Source organism: Marmota marmota, unplaced genomic scaffold (assembly GCF_001458135.2).
Source record: "Marmota marmota marmota unplaced genomic scaffold, marMar, whole genome shotgun sequence".
NCBI lineage: Eukaryota > Metazoa > Chordata > Mammalia > Rodentia > Sciuridae > Marmota > Marmota marmota.
In genome coordinates, this window is record NW_026000205.1 from 3,570,993 (window position 1) to 3,594,114 (window position 23,122).

Genomic DNA, 23,122 nt, shown 5'->3' on the forward strand with positions numbered 1-23,122 from the left:
ACGCAGGGCTCCAGCCCCCTGGCCCTAGGTCCCGGGGGTCCGCCCCCAAACCCATCCCCAACGTCGGCCTCCTCGGATCCGCGGTGCGCCTGTTTCCTAGGCTAGGCTAATGAGGTAGGGGGCAGAGGCCAAGGGCCCCACCCTATGTGCTGCCCAGGGATCCCTCAGTCCCTCGGGGGTGGCGCCATGTGTCTGAGCCGCCAAATTTCCGCAATTTCAACTTTCTCCCTGAAGACCCCAGCGTGCGAGAGCCAACCCCCGATGCGGTGACCATAGCCTCGGCCCCGGGACACCCCCAGATGGACCTATACTCAGGGCCCAGGTGTCTTGGTATCCGGATCCTCTAGAACCAGAAGGTTTTTCTTCCAGAACTGGGCTCCAGGACGCCCCTTTCCTGCAGGATCCAGGCGGCCCCAAAGCCTCCGCAGCCAGGTGTCCAGATGCCCCCAACCCTGGCGTCTAGGTTCCCTGATCTCCTATTTCCCCAGGACGCAAACAGCAGTGTACCCCTGTCCCCAGCCTGGGGATACAGTCGTCTTGATCCTCTAGCCCCCCACTAGAGTTGCGACCCCCATATTCCTCCAGGACCCAGGAGTTCCTCTTCCCTTCAGGTCAAGCCTCCAGGCGTCCCCAACTCAGAGGACACCAACCCGGTTACCTGGCCGCGGGGCAGACTCCAGGCGCGGCGTGAGGCCGGCCAGGCGGCGCAGAGGGGCCACTCCATAGACCCTGGGGCGACGGGGCTCCGCGGGCTGTGGCGCCTGGCTCTCGGCGCCCACCGCGGCCTCGCAGACTTGGAGACCGCGGACAGCGCCGCCGGGCGGGGGCGGGGTCTGTCGGGACCCCGCCCACCGCGTCTCCACCCCTCGGCCCAGCCCACCGCCAGCACTCGCGCCTTTGGTTGGTAGGGAGTCCTCACCTCGGTGTCCCGCAGCCCGGCCTCACCTCACAGCAACATCAGGGGTAAGAACCTCGGAGTCGGAGCGTCTCCAGCCCTGGAGAGGAACCCGGAGTCCCCGCATATTCACCACGCTCTGAAGGTGTCAAGTGCCCCAGCTCCTGCGAGATAATCCTGCCTTCCAACAGCCCCTCGGACAAGGACAGTACCCTGCGCCCAAGCCCCCCATAGGAGACTCAGACGTCCCCTCCAGGGACACAGATCCAGGCGTTTGAGACCCTCCCTTTCCAGTTGAGAATTTTGGGGTGCCAGCATACCCTTCCCCGATAAGCCTGGGACCTCGTACCGGAGCCCACACCCCTTACAAGGCCAGGATTTGGCGTCCAGACCTACCCCTTTCCATAGGTCTCTGGTACTGGCACTTGGGTGCCTGAGGAACTCCAGAGACCAGGAACCTGGGGTCTTACTTCCATGTCCCACTGCAGAGACATCCGAGCCAGTTAGGTGGTAAATGGGAACTGAGGGGTGGTAGCCGCTGGAACAGACGACAGGGACCCAGGTGTCCAAGCCAGGTCTTGCCAACTCTGATAGGGGATCCTACACTCATCCCAGACTTCCTCTCCTCCAGACCCAGGTCCCAGCGTGCTTGGCTGCCTGCTTGGAAGGCAGGTCTGCAGGTACTTAAGGCCTCTGGAGTGAGATCCCAACCTGGGGATGGAAAACAGGGGTCTCTAGGAGAGGGAGGCAGGCAGGTGTTCCCAGAGAGTGTGCGCAGAGGAACGCGTTTTCGCACTGGCTCAGAAGAGCACTCGAACACAGTCATAGTTAACGATTAGGGGGTGCCGATTTTTGGCGGTCCTTTATTCTAGAGCAAGGTCTGCACTGGCCTAATAGGTCCATTTTACAGCTAGAGAAACTGAGGCACAGACAGGCTCAATAGCCTGGTTATGATGATCTGTCAACCAACAATATTCACACGTGTCTGGGAGGGACTCAGGCCCAGGTCACTGGCTCCCGTCTCTCTCTTTTTCCCTATGGGGGGATTAAACTCAGGGGCACCCAACCATTGAGCCCCACCCCTGGCCCTATTTTGTATTTCATTTAGAGACAGGGTCTCACTGAGTTGCTTATGCCTCGATTTTGCTGAGGCTGGCTTTGAACTCATAATCCTCCTGCCTCAGCCTCCCGAGCCTGTGGGATTTCGGGTGTGCACCGCCAGGCCTGGCTGGCTCCTGTCTCTTGACATTACTTTGGCTGTGAGGCCTGGGCAGGCACAAGGCTGCCTCAAGAGGTGCCCCGTACAGCGGTTTATGGCTCCCGACACATGCAGCTCTAGTGGAGGTTAGGGTCCTGCTGCTGGGGTTGCTGCTGCACTTCCTGCTGAGGGCTCCACCAGTCTGGGCCTCCCTTTTGTCCTTCGTAAAAGGAGGATGATTGAATTCTGGTTTTCCCCTCTTGCATCTGTGGGGTTATCATTTTCATCCAACAGTTCTCACTGTGACCTGGGGACAGAACCCCCTCTCAGAGATCTGCCAGAGATACATACGAAGACATTTTCTGCTTTTTCTGCTTCAGTGTCCCTCAAGCATCTGGTGGCTGCCCAAAGGCTGCGTTGCATGGAATATTGCAACAGACCAGCCACAGAAGCAGCCTTCGGAGTCCAACCATCTTCTTTAAGCTTGACACTAAAATGATTTGCAAAAATGTAAAACAGCTGACTGTGTTACACCTGTAAACTCAGCCGCTCAGGAGGCTGAGGCAGGAGGATCTCGAGTTCAAAGCCAGCCTCAGCAAAAGCAAGGTGCTCAGCAAGTCCGTGAGACCCTGTCTCTAAATAAAATACAAAGTAGGGCAGGGATGTGGCTCAGTGGTTAAGTGCCCCTTCGTTCATTCCCCAGTATGCCCCCCCCAAAAAAATCAAATGTAAAATAATGCCCGGCACAGTGATGCACACTTGTAATTCCAGACACTCTGGAGGCTGAGGCAGGAGGATCACAAGTTCAAAGCCAGCCTCAGCAACTTAGGGAGGCTCCAAGCAACTTAGCAAGACCCTGTCTAAAAATAAAAAACCGAAAGGGCAGGGATGTGGCTCAGTGGTCAAGCACCCTGGGGTTTCAATCACTAGTACAAAAAAAAATAATTAAAATAAAATAATATAGGGCTGGGGTTGTGGCTCTGTGGCAGAGTGCTTGCCTACCATGAGTGAGGCCCTGGGTTCGATCCTCAGCACCTCATCAACAACTAAAAGATATTAAAAATAAATAAATAAAATAATATGAAAAATAAAAAAGTCCTGAAAGCAAGGGCTGGGGCAGTAGCTCAGTGGTAAAGTTTGAGAAGCAACGACTAAGCCATTTAAGGCTGACCGGCATATTAAGTCTGCTCCACAGTGTGACATACACCCAGGGACGCCTGCGCCATCACACACCCAACACAAAGACGAGGCCCCGTCCCAGAATCACTGACGCCATCTCCAGGCTCCCTTCGTGGGCCTCAGTCTCCCACCTGTGAAATGGGTGGATGTTCATGGTCTCTGTGTCCTTGTCCTTCGGCAGCTCTGAGGACAACTTCTGGCCAGGGGGTGTCAGCCAGGCCCCCACACTGGGACCCAGGAAGTCCTCCAGAAGGGCTCCAGATAACCCTTCAGTGCCTGGGATGCAGGCAGGGGTGGGGGCTGGAGGCAGAGTGGGGGCTGGACTGGGCGGAGGGCCTGTGGGGACAGCCAGTCCCCGGCAGCCCGGCCTCCACTCCTCTCAGCTGCCCTCGGCTCTCTTGGCTTCTCTCTGCTTTTCTTTGCGGTGCTGCCGGGGATTGGGCCTGGCCTTGTGCGCGTGGGGTCAGCACTGGGCCAGCTGAGCTGGGCGCATTAGCAGTGCGCGGCTCAGGGACGGGATCTGGGGGTAAAAGAAGAACCAGAGCTAGAGATGACTCCCCTGAGGACCAGGACGGGGTGGAGTGCCAGGCCAGAGGCAGGGGACGCTGGGGCCTGGGGTGCAGATGGAGGGTGCCCAGGTGCCACTTAATCTTCGTGATTGTTATCGTTTAAACCAGGCAGACAGACATGGTATTTTTTTTTTTTTTGGTACCAGGAATTGAACCCAGGGGTGCTAACCACTGAGCCCCAGCCCCAGCCCTTTTCTGTATTTTATTTAGAGAACAGGGTCTCGCTGAGTTGCTTAGGGCCTCACTAAGTTGCTGAGGCTGCCTTTGAATTTGTGATCCTCCTGCCTCAGCCTCCTAAGCCACTGGGATTACAGTGTGGCCACTGTGCCCGGCCGTTGTTCGTGTAGTTTAGTTGGAATAACAGGAATGGGGGTCCTAGGGGCTGAATTAAACTCCCCCCAACCCCATGATGCCATCTTCAGCCCCAGAACCTCGGAATGTGACTATTTGGGTCAGGGTTCCCAGAGGTGATCAAGTTGACATAAGGTCATCAGGGTGCTTAGGGTGGGTCCCTGGACCGAGGGGAAGGACGAAGATCTCCAGCACAGTGCTGAAGCCAGCCGGGAGGCAGGGAGCAGGCCCCTGCAGCCCTGGGAGGAGCTGGCCCTTCACTTGTCCTCCCCAGCTGTGGGGCTGGGGGGCCGCCAAGTCCTGATTTTTTTGTCAAGGCAGCTCTAGGAAAGCAAGGCAGAGGGGAGGGGAGTGGCCTCCGTGGGGACAGAGCTGCTTTTGGGTGGAAATATTGTAAAATCGACCATGGTTTCAGTTGCATGATTCACAAATGTGCGAGAACCCACCACACACGCAAAAACAGAACACAGGTGCGGGTGCAGGCCTGCGGCCCCAGAGGCCCCAGAGGCCCCAGAGGCTGAAGATTGCAAGTCCAAGGGCAGCCTCAGCAATTCAGTGTGACCCTGTCTCAAAAAATAAAAAGGGCTGGGCTGGAGCTGGGGCTCAGTGGCTAAGTGCCCTGGGTTCAATCCTCGCTCCCCCCAAAAATTTGCAATCCATACCTGGCTCCAGCAGCTCTGCCTTTAAAATAGCCACAGAACCCGAGCAACTTGTCTCCTGGTGGCGGTCCCACCACCTCCCGCATGTGCTCTTCCTGTCACCCCCTCAGCCGGGATTTTGCTCTCACTCCCTGCCAGCCACCCAATATGACATGCAGTTCCTTTTCTGTCCTGCAGCCATGGTTGTCTCCAGACATGGAAATTAAGCCATTACGTGTGTAATCTCAGTGACCTGGGAGGCTGAGGCAGGAGGATCTCGCCTTAGAAACTTAGTAAGGCTGGGGATGGCGCGGTGGTGGAGTGTCCTGGGTTCAATCCCTAGTAAGGGTGGGGGAGGGAAGTCAGGGCAGGGCCGGCAACCAGACCCAAGTGTGGTGAAGGGGAGGGGCGAGGGGGCCTGATGGCCAGCTAGGGGGACTGGGGTGGGCAGGCGCAGGCTGGGCCGGGACATTGAATCCAGCTTCCTAGAGCTGATTCCTGTTCTTGGGGCCTCCAGGGGAGCTGGACAGGCCATCGGGTTTTGGGGTCAGAGGAGTGGGAGCAAACCTGGGTCCCCTAGTTTGTGTTGAACGAGTCACTTGCCCCCCTCTGTGCAGTTTCTCCATCCACTAAATGGGGATAATGTTAGACCCATGTCACAGAACTGTGAGCTGACAGATGAAAGGGTGAAGACAGGCCCTTGTAAGTGCCCTAACTGTGGTTTTGTAATATTATTTCATCGCTAGTGTGTGTGGTCCTCACTAGCAGGCTGGCCTGGGGCAGGCCTGTCTCTCCAGTCCCTTCTTTACTGCACCTCCTCTCAGCTCCTCTAAGCCTGGTTAAGTCTCTCCCTTGCTCAAGCCACATCCACGGACAAGCTTTAAGCTTATTATCTTGCCCTGCAAGGCCCCGTGTGGCCTGGCCTCTGACCTCCCGTGACTAGATGACAGTAAATGGGTGGCTGGCTGGATGAATGCATGAAATGACAGGAATCGGAGGTCATTCTCTGGTCTTGGCCAGCTCCTAGGACACTTCAGTTCCAACCTGTCTCCTCCCCAGTCTCCAAGGCTCCTAATCGTACAGTCTTCATGAGAAAAGCCTCCACCAGCCTCTAGCACTGGCCGCCCCACGGGGCTGCTGGGCAAGGCTGCGCTCTGCTGACCCCTGGTGGCCACAGGGAGGAATGCAGGAGCTGGTGTGTCCCTGGAGCCCCTGGGAGGCGTCTCTCACAGTCCAGGTTTTTAACAGTCTGTCTTCTGGACCCCAGGAGATCCAGAACCCCACCTCTCCTCTCCTCTTTCTATCTTGCTCTGGTCTGATCCATCGTCACCTCCTAACTGAGCTCCTGGATCCCAGGATCAAACTTCCATATTTCTCCTTTTGCCCCAGATTCCTGTAGGTTCCCTTCACACTGTTAATTGTCACCTTTTTTTTTTTTTCTTTCTTGGTGCTGGGATTGAACCCAGAGGCACTTAACCACTGAGTCACATACCAGCCCTTTTATTTTACTTATTTGTTTTTTAATATTTTTAAGTGGTAGTTGGACACAATAACTTTCTTTATTTTTATGTGGTGCTGAGGATCGAACCCAGAGCCTCACATGTGCTAGGGGAGCGCTCTACCGCTGAGCCAGGACCCCAGCACCGCCCCCCAGCCCTTTTATTGTTTTTTATCTTCGGTCAGGGTCTTGATAATTTGCCCATGCTGGCCTTGAACTTGGTGTCGTCCTGTCTCAGCCTCAGAATTTCTGGGGATGACAGATGTGTACTACTGTGCCCAGCTCTGCTTTAATTTAAAAAGTTTTTTCTTAAGAGTAGTTTTAGGTTTATAGATAGTTCGATTTTTCAGAACATCATACCGAATAAAAATGCTGAAGCATTTTGATGCTGACTGCTGTTTCCTGTAGGTGCTGTACCAGGGGTGGGTGCCTCCCTGGCCCCTGCTCCCCAAGGCTCCTGTCTCCACAGCCCATTCTGCTTGCTAATGGGTGTCTCTCATTAGGGTCTCAGGTCCAGGCAGGGATCTTTGTTGTGTTCATGGCTGTGTCTTCTGGGGCCTGACAGAGAGCAGATGCTCAGGAAATCTATGTTAAATTGGGGTGGGGGGCACTGGGGATCTAGCTCAGTTGGTAGAGTGCATGTCTCGTATGCACAAGGCCCTGGTTTCAACCCCCGCCCCCCCCCCACATACACACACACACAAATAGTTAAAAAAAGAGGGGGGGCTACAATCTGAAGGAGCAACTTAACCACTGAGCTATATCCCCAATCTTTTTTTTTTTAAATTTCTTTTTGTAGTTGTTGATGGACAGCATGACTTTATTTATTTTTATGCTTGCTAAGGACTGAACCCAGTGCCTCACACGTGCTAAGCAAGCACTCTGCCACTGAGCCACATCCCAGCCCTTTTTTATGTTTTATTTAGAGACAGGGTCTCACTGAGTTGCTTAGGGCCTTGCTAGGTTGCTGAGGCTGGCTTTGAACTCATGATCCTCCTGCCTTAGCCTCCCGAGCAGCTGGGATTACAGCCATGCACCACTGTGCCTGGCTCTTAGAGAACTTTTTCTATGAAAGCAAAGGAATCGGGGCTGGGGATGTGGCTCAAGTGGTAGCGCGCTCGCCTGGCATGCGTGCGGCCCAGGTTCGATCCTCAGAACCACATACAAACAAAGATGGTGTGCCCGCCGATAACTAAAATAAATAAATAAATAAATACTAAAAAAAAAAAAAAAAAAATGCAAAGGAATCCATGTTGGTTTGAGAGTCAAGGAGAACCTTTGCTGTCCATGAAGCTAAAGAGGGAAATGTGTGTGTGTCATAAATAATTTATATAGGGGCTGGCGATATAGCTCAAGTTGAAAGAGTGCCTGCCTTGCATGCACAGGTCCTGGGTTCAATCACATCACACACATACAAAAATAAGTAAACAAATAAACAAATAATATATATAAATGATTCCATATAAGGTGGGGTGAAGGGGGAAGGGAACAGCATGGCTTGAGGTGTGTGGACCCTGGCTGGACCGGAGGGTACCAAAGGAGGAAGGCTCCCAAGAGGTTGGCAGGAGGCCTCGTGGTCTGCTGAAGAATCTGGGCTTCCTCCAAGGGCACTGGGGAGCCCTGGAGGGTGCTGAGAGGGAGTGGCATGGCCTGATTCAAGTTTTGAAAAGCTCCTTTGGCTGCCACCTGGAAAGGCTGAGACTGGAGGCTGGGAGGAGGCAGGAAGGATGTCTTGGTGACATGGGTGGCAGGGAACCGGGAGGGAATTGAACCTGGGAACTGTACCAGGTTGACAGCAAAGGGAGCGGAACACCTTGGGGTCACTGGCTTGTGAAATGTCCCGGGGACACACAGATTTGGAGAATATGTAAGGGGTTTGGCTTGGGTGTGTGTCACACTAAGATCCTTGAGGGAAGCATCGCAGGCAGGTGGACACGAGTGAGGTGCTTGAGCAGAGACTGGCTGAGAGACTGGCTCCCCGGTCAAGGTCAGGGTGGGCCCGCTGCATTCCCAAGCTGAACAGAAGCAGCTGGTGGCCATCCTGGGCGGGCATCTGGGGGAACCACAGAAGCTGCCCCAGAGGCTCTCCACCTGGGTGGACAGTGGCTGAGAGACACAAGGACGAAAGTACACAAGAGGAGCATCAAGAGCACGCGGACTGAGACCAGCTGCACGCAGGGCCCTGTGAGAGGGGTTTTTGGGCTGGGGCTGGGGCTCAGTGGTAGAGTGCTCACCTGGCATGCTTCAGGCACTGGGTTCGATCCTTAGCACCATATAAAAATAAAACAATAAAATAAAAATATCGTGCCCACCTATAACTCAAAAATATCACTATTATTATTATTATTTTAAAGAAAGAGTGCTGAAGCATTCTTGGCTTCCATAGAGGCCCGTGGCAGGTGAGAGATGCTGGGCAGATCTGCGTAGGTAAGGGGCCAGGGGAGAATTTCTAGAGGAAGGCTGGCTTTGGAGGCAGGCGGGAACCTGGGGAGAGCTGAGGTTGGACGGAGGGCACTGCAGCCACCTGCACTCGGGGTGACTCTGAGGAGTTGGATGGAAGAGGGGAAGAGCAGGCTGAGTGGGGCGCGGTCCCGTGTGGATAGCAAAGTGCAGGGTCCAGTAAATAAGCAGTTCTATTTATTTGTCCGACTGCCCAGCTGAGAAGCCCAGAGCAGGCGGCACCATCTCCTGTGCCCGCTGCTGCTGCTGGCAGTGGCTGCCTGCAGAGGGGGGTGCACTGGGTCAACCCGCAGGGTCATGATCAACTCGTGTCTGCAATGGGCTTGGGCTTGGGCTGGGCTGGCCGTGGGGAAGGCACCTGTATGAAGTTCCTTTTCCTGCCCCAGGTTAGGGCAAAAGGGCAAGGTCAAGGACAGGGAGGGCAGTGAGAGGAGTTGTCTAGGTGAGCCTGGACGGGGGTCTGCACTGGGATGGAGCAGAGACTGGCAGGGCCGAGGCCAAGGCCTGCTTGGGTGGTGGGCGAGGGTAGGGAGGGAGCCGGGCTGAGTGGGCCAGGGAGGTGCTCTCCCAGGGGCTCCTCAAGCCCTCGGGCAGAGGTGGTTTGTGTTTGGTGCAGAGGTTTCTTTGGGAGGCAGCCGACTACCACCACTGAAGGCATTGTCCCCGATCATGGCGGTGACAATGTCGGACTGCAAGGATAGGCAGCCTGCTCTGGCAAGAGGAGGGGCTGGGACCCTCCTGATGTCTGCCTCCCAGCACCCCAGACTGGGGCGTGATGGACAGTGACAGTGGGAAGCTGCGCAGGCGACAAAGGCCAGGTGGGAGAGATGGCCGCACTCGCAGGACCCCAGGCTGCAGCCCACCCCTGGGCTAGGGGCGCCCTTCATGCTCTCAGGTTTGGTTTTTTACAAGATTGATTTATTAACTATGATACATATCACATAAGGCCTTTCAGTTTTTTACACCATTCCCATTGAGACAAGTACAATACTTTGTAGCAAATACATGATTTTAAAAAACAAAACCAAACAAAAACACCTCGGTCAGAGATGCCTCAGCCTTGTTGAGGGCTGGCCATGCACTAATCAGGCTGGAGCCTCACACCCCACGACTGTTAAAAGAAAAGCCTGGAAATTAAGCAACACTCCTAACACCAACTAGAGCGGTCCTGGTTAAAGCCCCTAAAATACGAGAAATAATTGTTATACTTTCTTTACATACAGTTTCCACTTTGCTGCAAAACAGAATTTTGGGCACACGGCCAGACTACTAACACATTTCAATACCATTAATGTTTTTCTCAGGAAACTCAAAATATTTGTTAATTCAACATATATAAAGGTCATTTAACATGTGAAAATACAAGTACCAGAAAAATAAGCCGGCAGCAGCACTATTCCAAATTTTTCAAACAGTTTTATTCCCATACATTTCCAAGACATTTCCTTTTTTTAAAAAAAAAATGTACACAGGGAACATGATTTTTTTAAATGCAAACAATAACTTATGCCCTGTCTCAACTACATGGATAGCAAGTGGCATCGCTGCTGTCAGGAGGGGCACAGGGAAACGGGCAGCCAGGTGTTGGGACCGCCCCGCACCCATCCCCAGGGTCCTCGAGTGACAAGGTCACCTTCTCCCTAGGTGCAGATGCCCGGTCAAGCCCGCCTGGCGAGGAGCGCTGCTCCTGCTTCCCCTGCCACCCCGTGACCTGCACAGCCCACAGCCACAAGCAGGTCTACTCTTTGGGGGAGCAGACCTGGCCCCCCACCTGCACAGTAAGCATTCTGCTCACAGGACAGGAAGCAGTACAGGCAGAAATCACATTTGGTGACAATATGCTGCAGCTAGCCCACTGTCATATTTTGGGGGTTGAGGCCAGGGTGCCTGGTGGCCTAGGACCATCTATCAAGGGGACACTGGCTTCCACAGAACCCAGTCCCACAGACAAGGAGCTGAAGCCTAGTCTGGGGAGGGTGGGCTCTGTCCCAACACCTTCCGGCCAGCAAGCTGCTCCTACAAGTGACGTCACCCTCAAATGCAGTGGCAAAGGCAAATTCTGCCAGAAGCCTCATAAGCAGGGAAAACCAAGGGGGGAGGGGCAGGCTCCCTTCACACTCCTCCTTAAAATGTCGAGGGATGGGAAGGGCAGGCGACACAGAGCGTGTGCAGACGCCCAACAGCGACGCAAGTTAGGAATTCCAATGTTCCCAGGCCTCCACCTGCCTGGGTCTCTGTGCAGGGCAACCCTGGGGTACTGCCGAGTGGTGCTATCAGGCTATGCCCACCAAGAACAGCCAGGGGCAGCAGCTGGCCTGCTCTCCTGCTTTGGGCAAGACCACTGGCTGCCACCCGGATCTGAATGATGTGTGGCCCACCCAGGGACCAGGTGAGAATGTTCTAGAGCTTAAGATCCTGGACAGGGAAGGGGTGGCAGGGTTCTGTGCAAGGCCAGCGTGTCCTAGTGAAGCCCTAGGTGCTCTCCCTTTCAGATCTGAATGCTGTCCTGACTGCCCAGGGCAGGACTGCCACCACTGCCATGCCCGACGGAGTGTCCTTGATCCCCTGGGTCCTGGGAAGCAGGACTTGAAGGCTGAGGAGTCAGAGCAAGGGGAACCTGTAGCTCCCTGCACGTTCAGGCTCTCCTGGAACGCGGGCGTCAGTGCCCACTGCCCAACTCTGGTGCCCTGGGGGCAGTGGGCAGGAGGCCCCAGCCTGGCTTCTGGTACTTCTGCAAGGGTTAGGGTGCAAGGCAGCGCCTCCCACAGCCACCCTCCTGTCCCCACAGAGCATAGCAGCAGAACTCGTGGAAACGGGTGGCCAGTGTGGGAATTGGTTGCCTTTACCCTTGGTACAAACAAGGGGCTCCACCAACATGGTTTCCCTGCAGCCCCAACTCCTTGAAAAGCCAACTGGGAGAGCAAGATGTAGATAAAGTAGAGGGGTAAATGAAGCCTCTTCCCCATCTGCCTAGGGCTCAGGGCTGCGGGGACTGGAGGGCTAGAGGACAGACCACCAGCCTCAACCGAATCCAGCAGCACTACCCCTCCAGCCACCTAGACCTACGGCTCCAGGTGTAACAGACCCACTAGAGGGGAGGAAACCAGCACCCAGCATCCACACACGTGTCTGTACCTTGGGTTTGGTTTTATGTTCTTAGGTAATATAATGGGCTGGGGTGTAGCTCAGCGGCCTGACACAAGGCCCTGGGTTAACCCCCAGCACTGTTAAAAGAAAAAAAAAAAAAAAGTGAAGTCACAAAACTCTTGGGGGTAATTTAGTGTTTCTAAGCACCTTATTTTGCCATCAAGAACTCGACAGCTGGTTTACCCAAAGGACCTAGTGGGCACAGTGCCCGCTTCTACCAGCAGGTGGCAGCATTGCTCACCTGGAGGTCTCTCCTGCAGTGCGGTGCGGGTCCGGTGCCCTGTGATGGGGAGGCCCTGGGAACCTACCATGCAAAAGCTGTTTCTAAAGTGCAATGACACGTGAGAGGCCTCTCTGCCCCTCCCCTACACCCAGGGCACCTAGGGGTCAGGCTTCTTGACTGCGGAGGCCGTGATGCCACCATGAAAATGAAAACTTGGGGGATAGGGTAGTGGCCCTTCCAGTAGAGGTAGGGGGTGGAAATGGCTCTTGGGGCGGGTGGAAAGACCTGGCAGGGCCAGGGTAGTGGTGACAGGAAGGCAAAATGCCTGTGTCTTGAGCTGTGTGCTCCTGTGAGGGCCCCAGCAGACAACCCTGCCTGCCCACATCCCAGACACGCCTGCTGGTGTCATTCCACTTTAACACCAAATGCACCAACCCAGGCCCCAGGTGCCCACCCCACCCCATGTGCACAAGTAGTGTTTCCTTAGCAGTGTAGTGTGTTGGCAGCTGGGCCAGGCTGGTCCCACCTGCAGCTTTCCCACCAGGGGCTGCAACCATCTTGGGGATAGGGGATCTGCTGAAGGGACCTAAGTGGGACCCAGAAGGCTCACAGGCCACTGCTCCAGACATCCTTATTTTGCTGTAAGCCTTCGGGGCCACCTCCATCTGTCCACCTGCCCGCAGAGGTGGAAGACAGTGGAATCTTGAGGTCGTCTTCTCCTGCAGTTGACTCGTGGGTGGGGCCTTCACCCTCTTCCAGTGTTCCTACAGGTGTGTCCAGAAGCCTGTGAAGCGGGGATCTGGGGATGGAGAAGTCACACTCTCTTCGGTCCAGGCACAAAGCTATCCTCCCCCGGTTCTCATCCTCCAGGCAGACGCCCCCATATGTACCTTGGGTTGGCAGAATTGTGACCTACATGTTCCCGAGGACCCCCAGGGCAGGTATGTGTGTGCAGACACAGAAGGTGGGAAGAGACTAAAGGGGTGCCAGCCCTGCCCGGGGCAGGCCTGCATTCAGAACGTCCTCCCCTGGCAGAGGCCAGGGTTCTGGCCCAGTACTGGGGTCTGCACAAGCAGGGAGACACCCTGAGGCTGGTGTGCACAGCTGGGCGAGGTGGTCCAGGGAGCAGCGGAAGAGCACTTGGGGCTGCTGCCTGACTAGGTCAGTATTCAAAGTGGTCCGAGTCGAAGGGCAGGGCCCCACTGCTGCTGCTGGGCTTGGGTGCCTGACAGCCTAGCTTGTGGAGGACACGAGCTGGTCCCCGCGCTGAGGTCTTGAGAATTGACAGGGAAGAGGGGCACTTGGCTTTGGCTCCTGCCCCAGTAGCTGTGGTTGTGTTCAAGGCTGAGTGCCACGCTGTTTAAGAGAAGACCAGTTCCCCGTTGCCCCAGGCCCTGATGGCTCACAACGTGTGTTCGGCTTGAAGCTGGGAGGGGAGCAGTGGCTGCATGGGGGACTGTGGGGTGGGTGGTGGTGACTGGGGGGGTGATGGCTGACTGGTGACAGGCGTGGAGGTGAGGAAGGGGACGGTGGCAGCCACGGCTGAGGGGGAGCTGGGCACAGCACCTGGGGGCTCGCTGATGGGGCGGTTGTAGAAGAAGAAGGGGCACTGCTGGATGAAGAGCTCGATGATTGTCTGGTAGGTGCGCGTGGCCGTGAGCGCATCCATGGTGCTGAAGTCGGGCCTCATCAAGGTGGGCCAGAAGCAGATGGAGAGGTTCTCACTGGTCATGAGGTTCACCTTGTTGTTGTGGCTGACTCTGCAGGCGACACCAAACCCACAGTCAGAGCTCCACAGTCAGAGTGACCCACTGTCACCTGGGCCCAACCACTGAGAACCTGGGACTGCCTTGGTGAGCAGCAAAGCCCATGCGTGGCCTTCCGTGCCTGTTCCCCTTGCTCCAGGGGCTCCTGTGGCGAGTGTGGAAGGCTGCCACAGGCGAGGAAGAGTGAAAGCCCTGGCCCACAGGCACCTTCCAAACCCTGGGGGATGGATGGAACCCTCAGGGACCTACTCACCAGACAACCAAGTGGGTGATGGTGCTCTGGCTGTGCAGAGAGATCTCTGTGGTCCCAAGCCAGAGCTCCATAACATACCAACAAACCTATTCTTGTGTGTGAACGCATCTGGGGACAGTTAGACAGCCTTCCTGACTGCAGCGGCCACACTCCCTCCACTGGGGTCTGCTCTTCTTGTGGCGCAGCCCTTCTGAACAGCGTCCTGTCACACACCAGCTGGGAAATACGGAAGCTGGAGATGGACTCTGGGAGGTTTCTAGGGGCAGATCTCTCGGGGTACCAGTGTGTACCAGAGAACCTTCCCTTCTGCTAGTTAAGAGGAGGTGGATGCCCTCAAGTCCAGTCAAAGCCAAGGGCATAGTCTGGTGTGGGGCCCGACTCTGTCCAGGAGAAGCCCACATGCCATGCACCTGGTGGGAGGGGAAAGGACACTCAGGCCAGTGACTATCAAGGACCTTCCCCTCCCACCAGCTGGGGCCATGTGGGCTTCTCCTGGACAGAGTCAGCTATTCCTGTGGGGGAGGCTGAACAGCAGCATGGCAGGCTGGGGCCCAACCTTTCAGCCAGGATGAGGATGTAGTCCTCGTTCTACTGTTAACTAACCTGGCTGTCCGTCTCCCCACTTTTTTTTTTTTTTTTTTTTTGGTACCAGGAATAGAAACCCAGGGGCACTTAACCACTGAGCCACATCCCCAGCCCTTTTTCATACTTTATCTAGATATAGGGTCTCACTGAGCTGCTTAGGGTCTTGCTAAGTTGCTGGGCTGACTCTGAACTCACAATCCTCCTGCCCAATCTCCGGAGCTGCTAGGATTACAGTCATGCACCTGGCTGTTTATTTTTTGAGATAGGGCTGGCCTAGAACTTGCTATCTATCCTCCTACCTCAGCCTTCCACTGGTGTGACAGGTGTGTGCCACGGGGCCTAGCTGGCTGTCAATTTTTCAGAGGGAGAAAAAAAAACAGCCAGAAAGTCCTGCAACCTACTTGTTTAGGTGAGAGATGACGTATTTGAAGACTTCATGGTTTTCCTTTGGGAATTTCTTTAATACCTCCTTAAGGGCGTGTAATTTCTGCTCCCGGTCGTTGATCTCTGAGGAAAGAAAATCAAAGACTTTCATGGCCAAGGCTGGTGGGTGTTCAGTGGCTTAAGGCAGAGCTAGGGAAGTGATGGAAGTTGTGGGCTGGCGGCACATCAGGGCACACTGTGCATGGGGCCTTCTCTGAGGGCACCTGGGGCTGTCACAAGGCCTGCCTGAGCCCCAGGGCCAGGCCCACCTGTGTCCCAGCCCCCTGCTGAAGGGCAGTATTATGTGCCTGGGGCTTCCTGGCCCCCACCACCCAAGAAGCAACCATCCAGAGACTCCACCATAAAGAACACCATTCTTTTGCTCCTCTGGTTGCCCTTGGAGACAGGCACCCCGATGCAGAAAGGCTACTCGCTTCCTGACCAGACGAGCGCTGCGACCCACCCACGCCAACAGGCTGTCTACGAAGGGAATCCATCACAAGACCAGGTCTCTTTCCTCCCCTGGAGACACAGAATGCCTCTATCCACTGCCCTGCTGGAGGAGCGGATGGCAGCAGTGGGGAGCTTCATGCAGCTCAGAGCGACTCTACCTCCTCCCCCACTGCCACCACACTCTGCCCATTGTGGAGCCCTGGACAGGAAAAACAAGCAGCCCTAGAAGAAGCGCAGAGTTCACTTCAGGCCTGGTGCAGTTGGCCCCACAACCCTGAGGAGGGCACTGTTCTGCCCCATTTCAAGATGAGGAACCAGGGGCCCAGAGAGCTTACAGGACAGGGAATCAAAGCCTGACCAACTGGTTGCAGAGTCTGAGCTGTGACCACGGGGCTCCCTGGTGTCCTGGCTCTCCTCCCTGAAGGGGCCTGCTCCACCTTGGCTGATGAGGCTTCATTTCTCTGACTCTAACATTTATCTGAAGGTTCCCACCTCAACGGCAGACTCTACAGACTGAGATTTAAAATTCTTTACTGTTATGTTTCAATAAAGCCTGTAAAAAAACAAACAAACAAACAAACAACTGCAGGGGGACGGAGACTGCAGGGACAGAGGAAGCACGTGCACAACTCCAGGTTTCATTTGATAAAATAATCACGCCCCCTCCAGATGCCAGTGCGCACAGGTCTCTCTGTAGGTGCCTGCACGACACAAACACAGCTGTGTTTGTTTTAATCAAGCACTTACGGCACCTTCACAGAAGAGCTGAGTCAGGAAGTGGGGCTGGCCAGGCCACCCTGGGGATGCCCCTTGTCCTTCCTCCCCAGGGAGCAGCAAGGATGGGTGTTTCCCTTCTTTCTTCCTTGGGGCGGGCAATTATGGAGCCTGCTCTGATAACTCCGGGCGACCTGTGATGGTGGTGATGGAAGCCCAGTCCCCTGAGCAGCACTTCAGCCAGGAACCTGAGAAGGCCCCTGATAGTCACTAGCCTGCGTGTCCTTTCCCCTCCCACCAGCTGCATGGCAAGACCCTGGCAGAGGCTCTCAGGGAGTGGGATCACTCCAGGCTCAGACGAGCAGCCTCTTCACATAGAAAAGACACCAGTGGCCTCTCGCTTGGGACAGTGCGGGAACCTACTGCAGAATTCCCAGCAGCTCTCCCTGCAGCCCTCACCAATGCCTCAGTTGAAGGTGAAGCTGGGCTACACCCGTGGTGGCCCAGAAAACTGCCCAAGTGGTTATAAAAGCTACAACACTGGTGCCAGGGCAGCTGAGCATTGTACCAAGCTCCTCTCCCAGGTCAGCCATCTGTTCTGGGTTCCCTGTCGTGCCTCTGCTGTCATTAATTCCATCAAAAAGGAAAGTGATGGGGGCCCCACATGAGCAGGCCTCCTGTAGACAGCAAGAAAGCTCACTGTGGGGTCAGCTGAGCCAAGACAAGTCTGGGGCATAGAGTAGGCAACTGAAAGTAGCTGAGACTCCAAGAACTCATGAGGAAGAACAAAGGACAGGAGAGGCCACCAGGGACCTTAGAGACATCTCTCACCATAAAGAGAAACCAGCTCTCAAAATGATACAAAACTGGCAAGGTCTCTAAATTGGTGGCATGGATCCAATCTCAATGTCCCTGCTTGGCTGCTTGCCATGTTTGGTACCCTGGTCACCAACTGAGCTGTAAGCTTAGATCTGTTCCTGCTGACTCAGTACCTGGAGCTGATAGTCTCAGACCACCTTGTGCACTTGCATCAGGAGAAAAGGAAAAGGCCTGGATCAAGGTCACAGGCCTAGTGATACATATAACACAGGAGGTGTGCAACTCCCCTTCTGTCAGGTGGTAGACCCCAGGGCCAGGCTGTCCTATGGGCATGATCTTATGACATGCTGTTCAGTGTCTCCTGCCCCTCCCCACTGAGGCAGGGACTGCATAATGTCTGTCCACTGCCATCTGTCCCTGTCCATACCCAGCCTGGTGCATATGTGTATCTGTGAAATTAATCAGCCTGTGCTCGGCAGTGAGGAGCACCATGCCCCTAAGCATCTATCTGGAGAGACAAGAGAAAGGTAAGGTCCCAGAATCAGCAGTGTCACAAGGCAGTACAGGAACGAGAGCCCCAAAGGTGGCAGGACCTGTCTGCTTGTGACCTTGACAGTGAGTGGTTTGTTATCTCTTGCCTCACCTGTCAAATAGGAAGAGTAAAGATAATAAGCCAGTGCTCTGAGCCACTTCCCTTTGACAATCTGATGAAAGCTACTGGCCTTCCTCCTAGACTGAGACAGACTGATTTTATGAGCAGGTTTTGAGGGCTGAGGACCTTGGAGCTGCAGGTCCTTAGCTCAGACACTCTGGCCTGAGATGGAGCCAGCTCTAGGACCCCTGCCAACACAAATGCCCTAAGACAAGGTTTACTGGGACTGGATGGACTGGAGGGAGCCTGAACGAGGAAGGGGTGTTGTGAGGAGAAAAGGACAAGACTGAGGACACCTATGTTCTTGGGCAGGTCTCACATGGGAGGACAAGAGATGGCAATATAAAGCTGCCTTCTCTGCCTCCTGGAATCCCGTTCCTACCTGAAACCACAGTTCAGAAGACACCTCTGCCGTGTGCCCCCCCCCCCCCCCCGCACAGTATTCGGCATACTCTATCGAGCTCAGCTCGCTTCATTCTGTCTGTAGGGACCTTCAGTGGGTCTCCAGGGAGAGCATGGATTAAAGAGCCTGCCAGTCAGTAGCAGTATGACTCTGAGCCTTAAGCCAAGGAGCATCACCTCTGATAGCATCAGTGTCCTCCTCAGTGAAATGGGAGATATAATACCATCTGCCTCAAATGCTAAGGGCACTCAGGCCTGGCAGCCAGGTCAGGCATACCGCAAGCACACCGCATCTTGTGTGAGCTCTGGCTGAAGTTCATTTCTAAATCTCCCACATCACCTTGACCATGGTAGAAGATAACTGGTGAATAATCACAAAAATCTGCACTTTGGGGCTGGGGATGTGGCTCAAGTGGTAGCACGCTTGCCTAGCATGCGTGGGACACTGGGTTCGATTCTCAGCACCACATACAAATAGAATAAAGATACTGTGTCCACCTAAAGCTAAAAAAATAAATAAATATTAAAAAAAAAATCTGCACTTTGTGGGCACATTTTCAGCAATGTTCAAAAGTTCTGGCATTAACAGACCAATTGTACAGTGACCCTGATCTCTGTTGTGATGGGATCTGAAACCAGGTCCACACCTGAACACAGGCACAGCTGCTCTGAGGCATTAAGTGGAAAGAGCTGGTCAAGTTGATGTTGCCATGGAAACCCAGCCAGTCTGGAAATAGCTACTTTGGGGCAGGGCAATTTTGTTCCTTACTGTTCCTTGACACTAACTTTTGCTCTGCCTGATACCTCTGGCTCAGTAACAACTACCACCAACATACAGAGCCCCACTTTCTCTCAATTGCTTTGGCTGCGAGAGGGATCCACTCCTCCCCTACCCCTTCTTCCAGGTTCAAGACAACGGAGGAACCAGCTGACTGGTGTGGGGCACAGGAAACACACAATGGGAGAGGAAGCTGCGAGCCTCCACCCTTTTCCAGGCGGCTGCAGAAGCAGCAGTAGCCTCCTCCCGGCAGTAGCACTGGAGGTGCTTAGGAAGGGCCGGTGATTCCCTATCAACCCCCTCTTCTCCTGCCCCTCCCCAGACAAGAAGGTGCTATGCCAGCAGTTCACCAGGAAACAATAGCATTCTGTTGGGTGTCAGGATCTGATCCGCCTCTAGATGGCGCCAAGTCAAGACAAATGCAGAGAGGAATCCTGGCTTCCAGAAGGCTGTGTGCTCCTCCTCTAACTTCCGCTCAGAGATAAGCTTAGGTTGAAGGAGAGCTGGCTCTAGAGAGTTCTTAAAAAAAATTATTTTAATTATATATTTTTTGCAACAGGATCTGGCTGTTGCCCAGGTTGGCCTCAAACTTGCAATCCTCAGCCTCAGCCTCCCAAGTTACTAGAATGGCCACCTTGCTCAGCTCAGAGAGAGATTTCCTGTACCTTTCACCCCTGGGCCAGCCCGGAACCTGCTGGAGAAGGACTGTGTGCGAGAGCCTCTTTCTATGGCTGTCAGGGTCAAGGGGGAAGGCCTAACTTCCCTGAGAAACCCTGTCTCCTGTCTTCACCAGGCAACCCTCTGAGAGCCCCACAAGAACTATGTGCTGCCTGCTCCCTGGTGGGCTGCAAGACAGTTAGGAGCTGTGACTACTCCAGAGGCTGGAGTGTGGGCAGAACAAGGCCAATGTGGCACCCAGGCTGTGGAAACAAACACTATAAGAAATGCAGGCCATGGAAAAGTGGCATGGCCGCAAAGCGTAGCAGCCTCTGCAGGCTGGGAAGGGACTTTCTTAGCACCTGTTTTTTTTTTTTTTTTTGTACTGGGGATTTAACCCAAAGGCCCTTTACCACGGAGCTACCTCCCCAGCCCTTTTTTTATTTTTGAGACAGGCTTTTGCTAAGTTGCTGAAGTTGGCCTTGAATTTTCAATTCTCTGACCTCAGCTTCCGGAGTCATTGAGATTACAGGAGTTTGTCACTGTGCCTGGATCAGTACCTGCTTCCTTTAGAAGCCACTAAGTGTCCAGGACACAGGACTCAGAGCTACGTTATCTATAACCTCTAAGAGTTCTTTCTGCTCATGTCACCAGCCTTGTGAGTAAACTTGTTCAGAAGTCCCTCTTTTGAGTTGGGCAGTGACAAGATTAGACTCCTGTCCAGACCCTGAGAAGCGTGCCTTTCCTCTTCCCACCCTGTCACTGGCAGCTGGAAAAGATACTGCACCTTCTGCAGCTGCCCAGCAATGCTGCTTCTGGGTCTTGGTCCGCTGAAGGGGCAAAGCAGGAAGGTTGCCTTTGGCTAAAAAAGAGAGTTAAGTGCCAGGTGGTGGGAAGCTCTGAGGTCAGGGCCCCTCCATGGCACTGCACAAAGCCCAGGCAAAGTGGGCTGGTGAGAAGTCCCCACCTTGTGGACAGACAGTTCCACAGAAAGGCAGGCCAAGGCAGGAACAGATGACAGGGCAGGCAAGATGGTACCCAGAGACTGCTATGAAAACCAGAGGGGCTCTGGGCATAGTGGCACATGCCTGGAATCCCATAAACTCGGGAAGTTGAGGCAGGAAAACAGAAAATTCAAGTCCAGGCTTCACAACTCAATGAGACTCCGTCTCAAAAAATAAAGGGCTAGGGAGTGTAGCTCAGTGGTAGAGCACCCCCGAGTTCAATCCCCACATACCATGAAACACAAAGCCAACCAACCAAACAAAAACACAGGTGCTCGTGTGCTGCAGTGCCAAGTGAGGCTCTGGCCGGGGCCACTGAAGGTGACCCTTTTCCTCTAAAAGGGTCTTCCTAAGAGGCTGTATGGCTCCAGACCATGTTAACTTCGTGACCTGAGAGGCAGGAGAAGAGGAGCAAAGGGGAAAGGAAATCAAGACAGGGCTTTTCACATCCTTGCCTCCAGGCATCTCCACATCTCACTTCACCGGCCGTAGGGGCAGGAACAGCAGGACCAAACTAAGGCACAGGTAGGGTTAAGTCGGCCACAAGCAAAGGAGCAGGGATTCAGTCCAACTCAAGTAACAAAACCATGCACTTAACAGTTTTGGGGGAATCTGCAGCTCTCTTGGTACAACACTCACATGAGCACCTATGGTTTACAGAGGAAGGGACCAATCTGAGGTCCCTCTAGTGGTATCTTTCCTTTCCTTCTGTCCTTCAAAACTCAGCTCCAAAAACCAGAGTGTCCATTCTGAAGGCAGGACCGTCCCTACAGCGCTGCTCCCTGCACTCTGCCCATAGGGTCTGCGTGCCCTAGCCCCAGTGCCACACGTGGTGCCGTACTCACTGTGCGCCTCCACCAAGTCGATCTGCATATTGTAGGGGACCAGGGGGTCTGGCAGTTCTGAGAAGAAGCTCTTCATGGCACCCGCCACAGTGTTCACCGTGAAGTCTTTCTCTGCCAAGTCCAGGTTGTGGTCTGAAAGGAAGTCAGACAGTGAGGCTAGGCAGAAGCAACAGGGAGACTGAAGGCTTGGGAGAGGCTAGAGAAGCTTGAAGTCCTGGGGATTCTGCCCAGGGCTCGCCAGGAGTCTGGGCAGGGATTAGGGTTAGCAGAGACTGGGAAGCAGGTGACATCCATGGGTCCTGCTGAAAAAGAGCCCGAGGTCCACGGGCATATGAGAGCCAACACCTCTTTCCCAGGTTGCTGGGCTGAACTCACCTCCACCCACTGGGAAGGGGAATCGCACCCCTGCACCCTGGTTTTCTGTGCCACTTTCCTCCCCTTGTCTAGCTGTGAAGTGGTGCTGTCTTTCCTAACTTCCCTCCCTCCCAGGATCAAAAGGGGCTCTGCTGAGAGGCTGGCTTGCTGCGAGAAGGCCGTCTCCTTCTCTGTCCTCTATGGGGGAGAGGTGAGTCCACATTTTTCTTCCTCTGGCTCCTGCCTTCTGTGGTACCACTGGCCGCTTCTCTCATTTTCCTTCTCTTGACATGCTTCACTGCCTGCTTCTCTGCAGATACCATCTGCTGATGGATGTTGTGGTGACCATTCTGGGGAGCTGTCAGCTGTTCAGACTCATGCCGTACAGTTAGGCGCCACACCCCCAGCCCTTTTTACTATTTTATTTAGAGACAGGGTCTCACTGAGCTGCTTAGGGCCTTGCTAAGTTGCTGAGGCTGGCTTTGAACTCCTGATCATCCTGCCCCAGCCTCCTGAGCCGCTGGGATTACAGGTGTGCACTAACGCGCCTGGCACCACCACCTTTTCCAGTTAACAGTAGATTGAACATTACCAACAGTGATCCCATGAGTCAGTGTCTCTACCTACCTAGTAGCTGTCAGGCTGTGTAAGTGTACTCTGTTATGTTTGCCCAATGACAAAATTGCCTAAGGATGCTTTTTTTAATTTTTTGGGTGGGGGTATCGGGGATTGAATAAGGGGCATTTACCACTGAGCCACATCCCTAGCTCTATTTTATATTTTATTAGAGACAGGGTCTCACTGAGTTGCTTATTACCTCAATAAATTGCTGGGGCTGGCTGTGAACTCGCAATCCTCCTGCATCCACCTCCCGAGCTAAGGATGCATTTTTCAGAAGCAATGGATGACTGTACCAGTGTGTCCCAGGTCTCGCCAAGAGCTAGTATGACTCTTGAGAGTTCTATTTTGGGAGTCTGGGCCTAAGGCTCAGCTCATCCTAAAACATCTCTGCATTCCCTCACACAGGGCCTTTGTGAAGGCAGCTGTGGTTGAGGCTCACAGCCTCATCTCCACCTGCTGTGATCACCCTGCCCAGCCAAGGGAGGCAAGGCTCTCTCTTCAGGAGAAATGAGCAACCTGAACAGTGTCTGTGGATGGTGATGAGGGTGGCTAGTCTGGCTCAGCTGGGCAGGGGTGTGCTTTGGTTTGCTGACAGGTCTGGTCCCCATGGGGTTTTTTTCTCAGTCCCTGAGCCAGCA

At 54.3% G+C, this 23,122-nt stretch overlaps 2 protein-coding genes across 4 annotated transcripts in view; both read right to left on the reverse strand.

The window, feature by feature from the left end:
- The window catches only part of Npas1 (neuronal PAS domain protein 1), a 33,587-nt gene extending 24,128 nt beyond the window's left edge, over nucleotides 1–9,459 (reverse strand). Inside the window, 3 exon segments of the mRNA XM_048791233.1 lie at nucleotides 659–895; nucleotides 3,327–3,572; nucleotides 9,432–9,459. Of these exon segments, the coding sequence (XP_048647190.1) occupies nucleotides 659–895; nucleotides 3,327–3,572; nucleotides 9,432–9,459 (511 nt within the window).
- Nucleotides 9,460–10,245: 786 nt separating this feature from the next.
- The window catches only part of Arhgap35 (Rho GTPase activating protein 35), a 74,064-nt gene continuing 61,187 nt past the window's right edge, over nucleotides 10,246–23,122 (reverse strand). Inside the window, exons 4-7 of one of the 3 annotated variants that reach the window (XM_015496654.2) lie at nucleotides 21,510–21,641; nucleotides 15,164–15,269; nucleotides 14,264–14,393; nucleotides 13,778–13,918 (exon numbers count right to left, since the gene is read on the reverse strand). In XM_015496654.2, coding sequence (XP_015352140.1) covers nucleotides 14,264–14,393; nucleotides 15,164–15,269; nucleotides 21,510–21,641 — 368 coding nt within the window. In that variant the 3' untranslated portion in view covers nucleotides 13,778–13,918. Of the gene's footprint in view, nucleotides 13,919–14,263; nucleotides 14,394–14,427; nucleotides 14,588–15,163; nucleotides 15,270–21,509; nucleotides 21,642–23,122 lie in introns of those variants that run through there. The other 2 variants (XM_015496653.2, XM_048790668.1) reach the window with 2 other exon arrangements.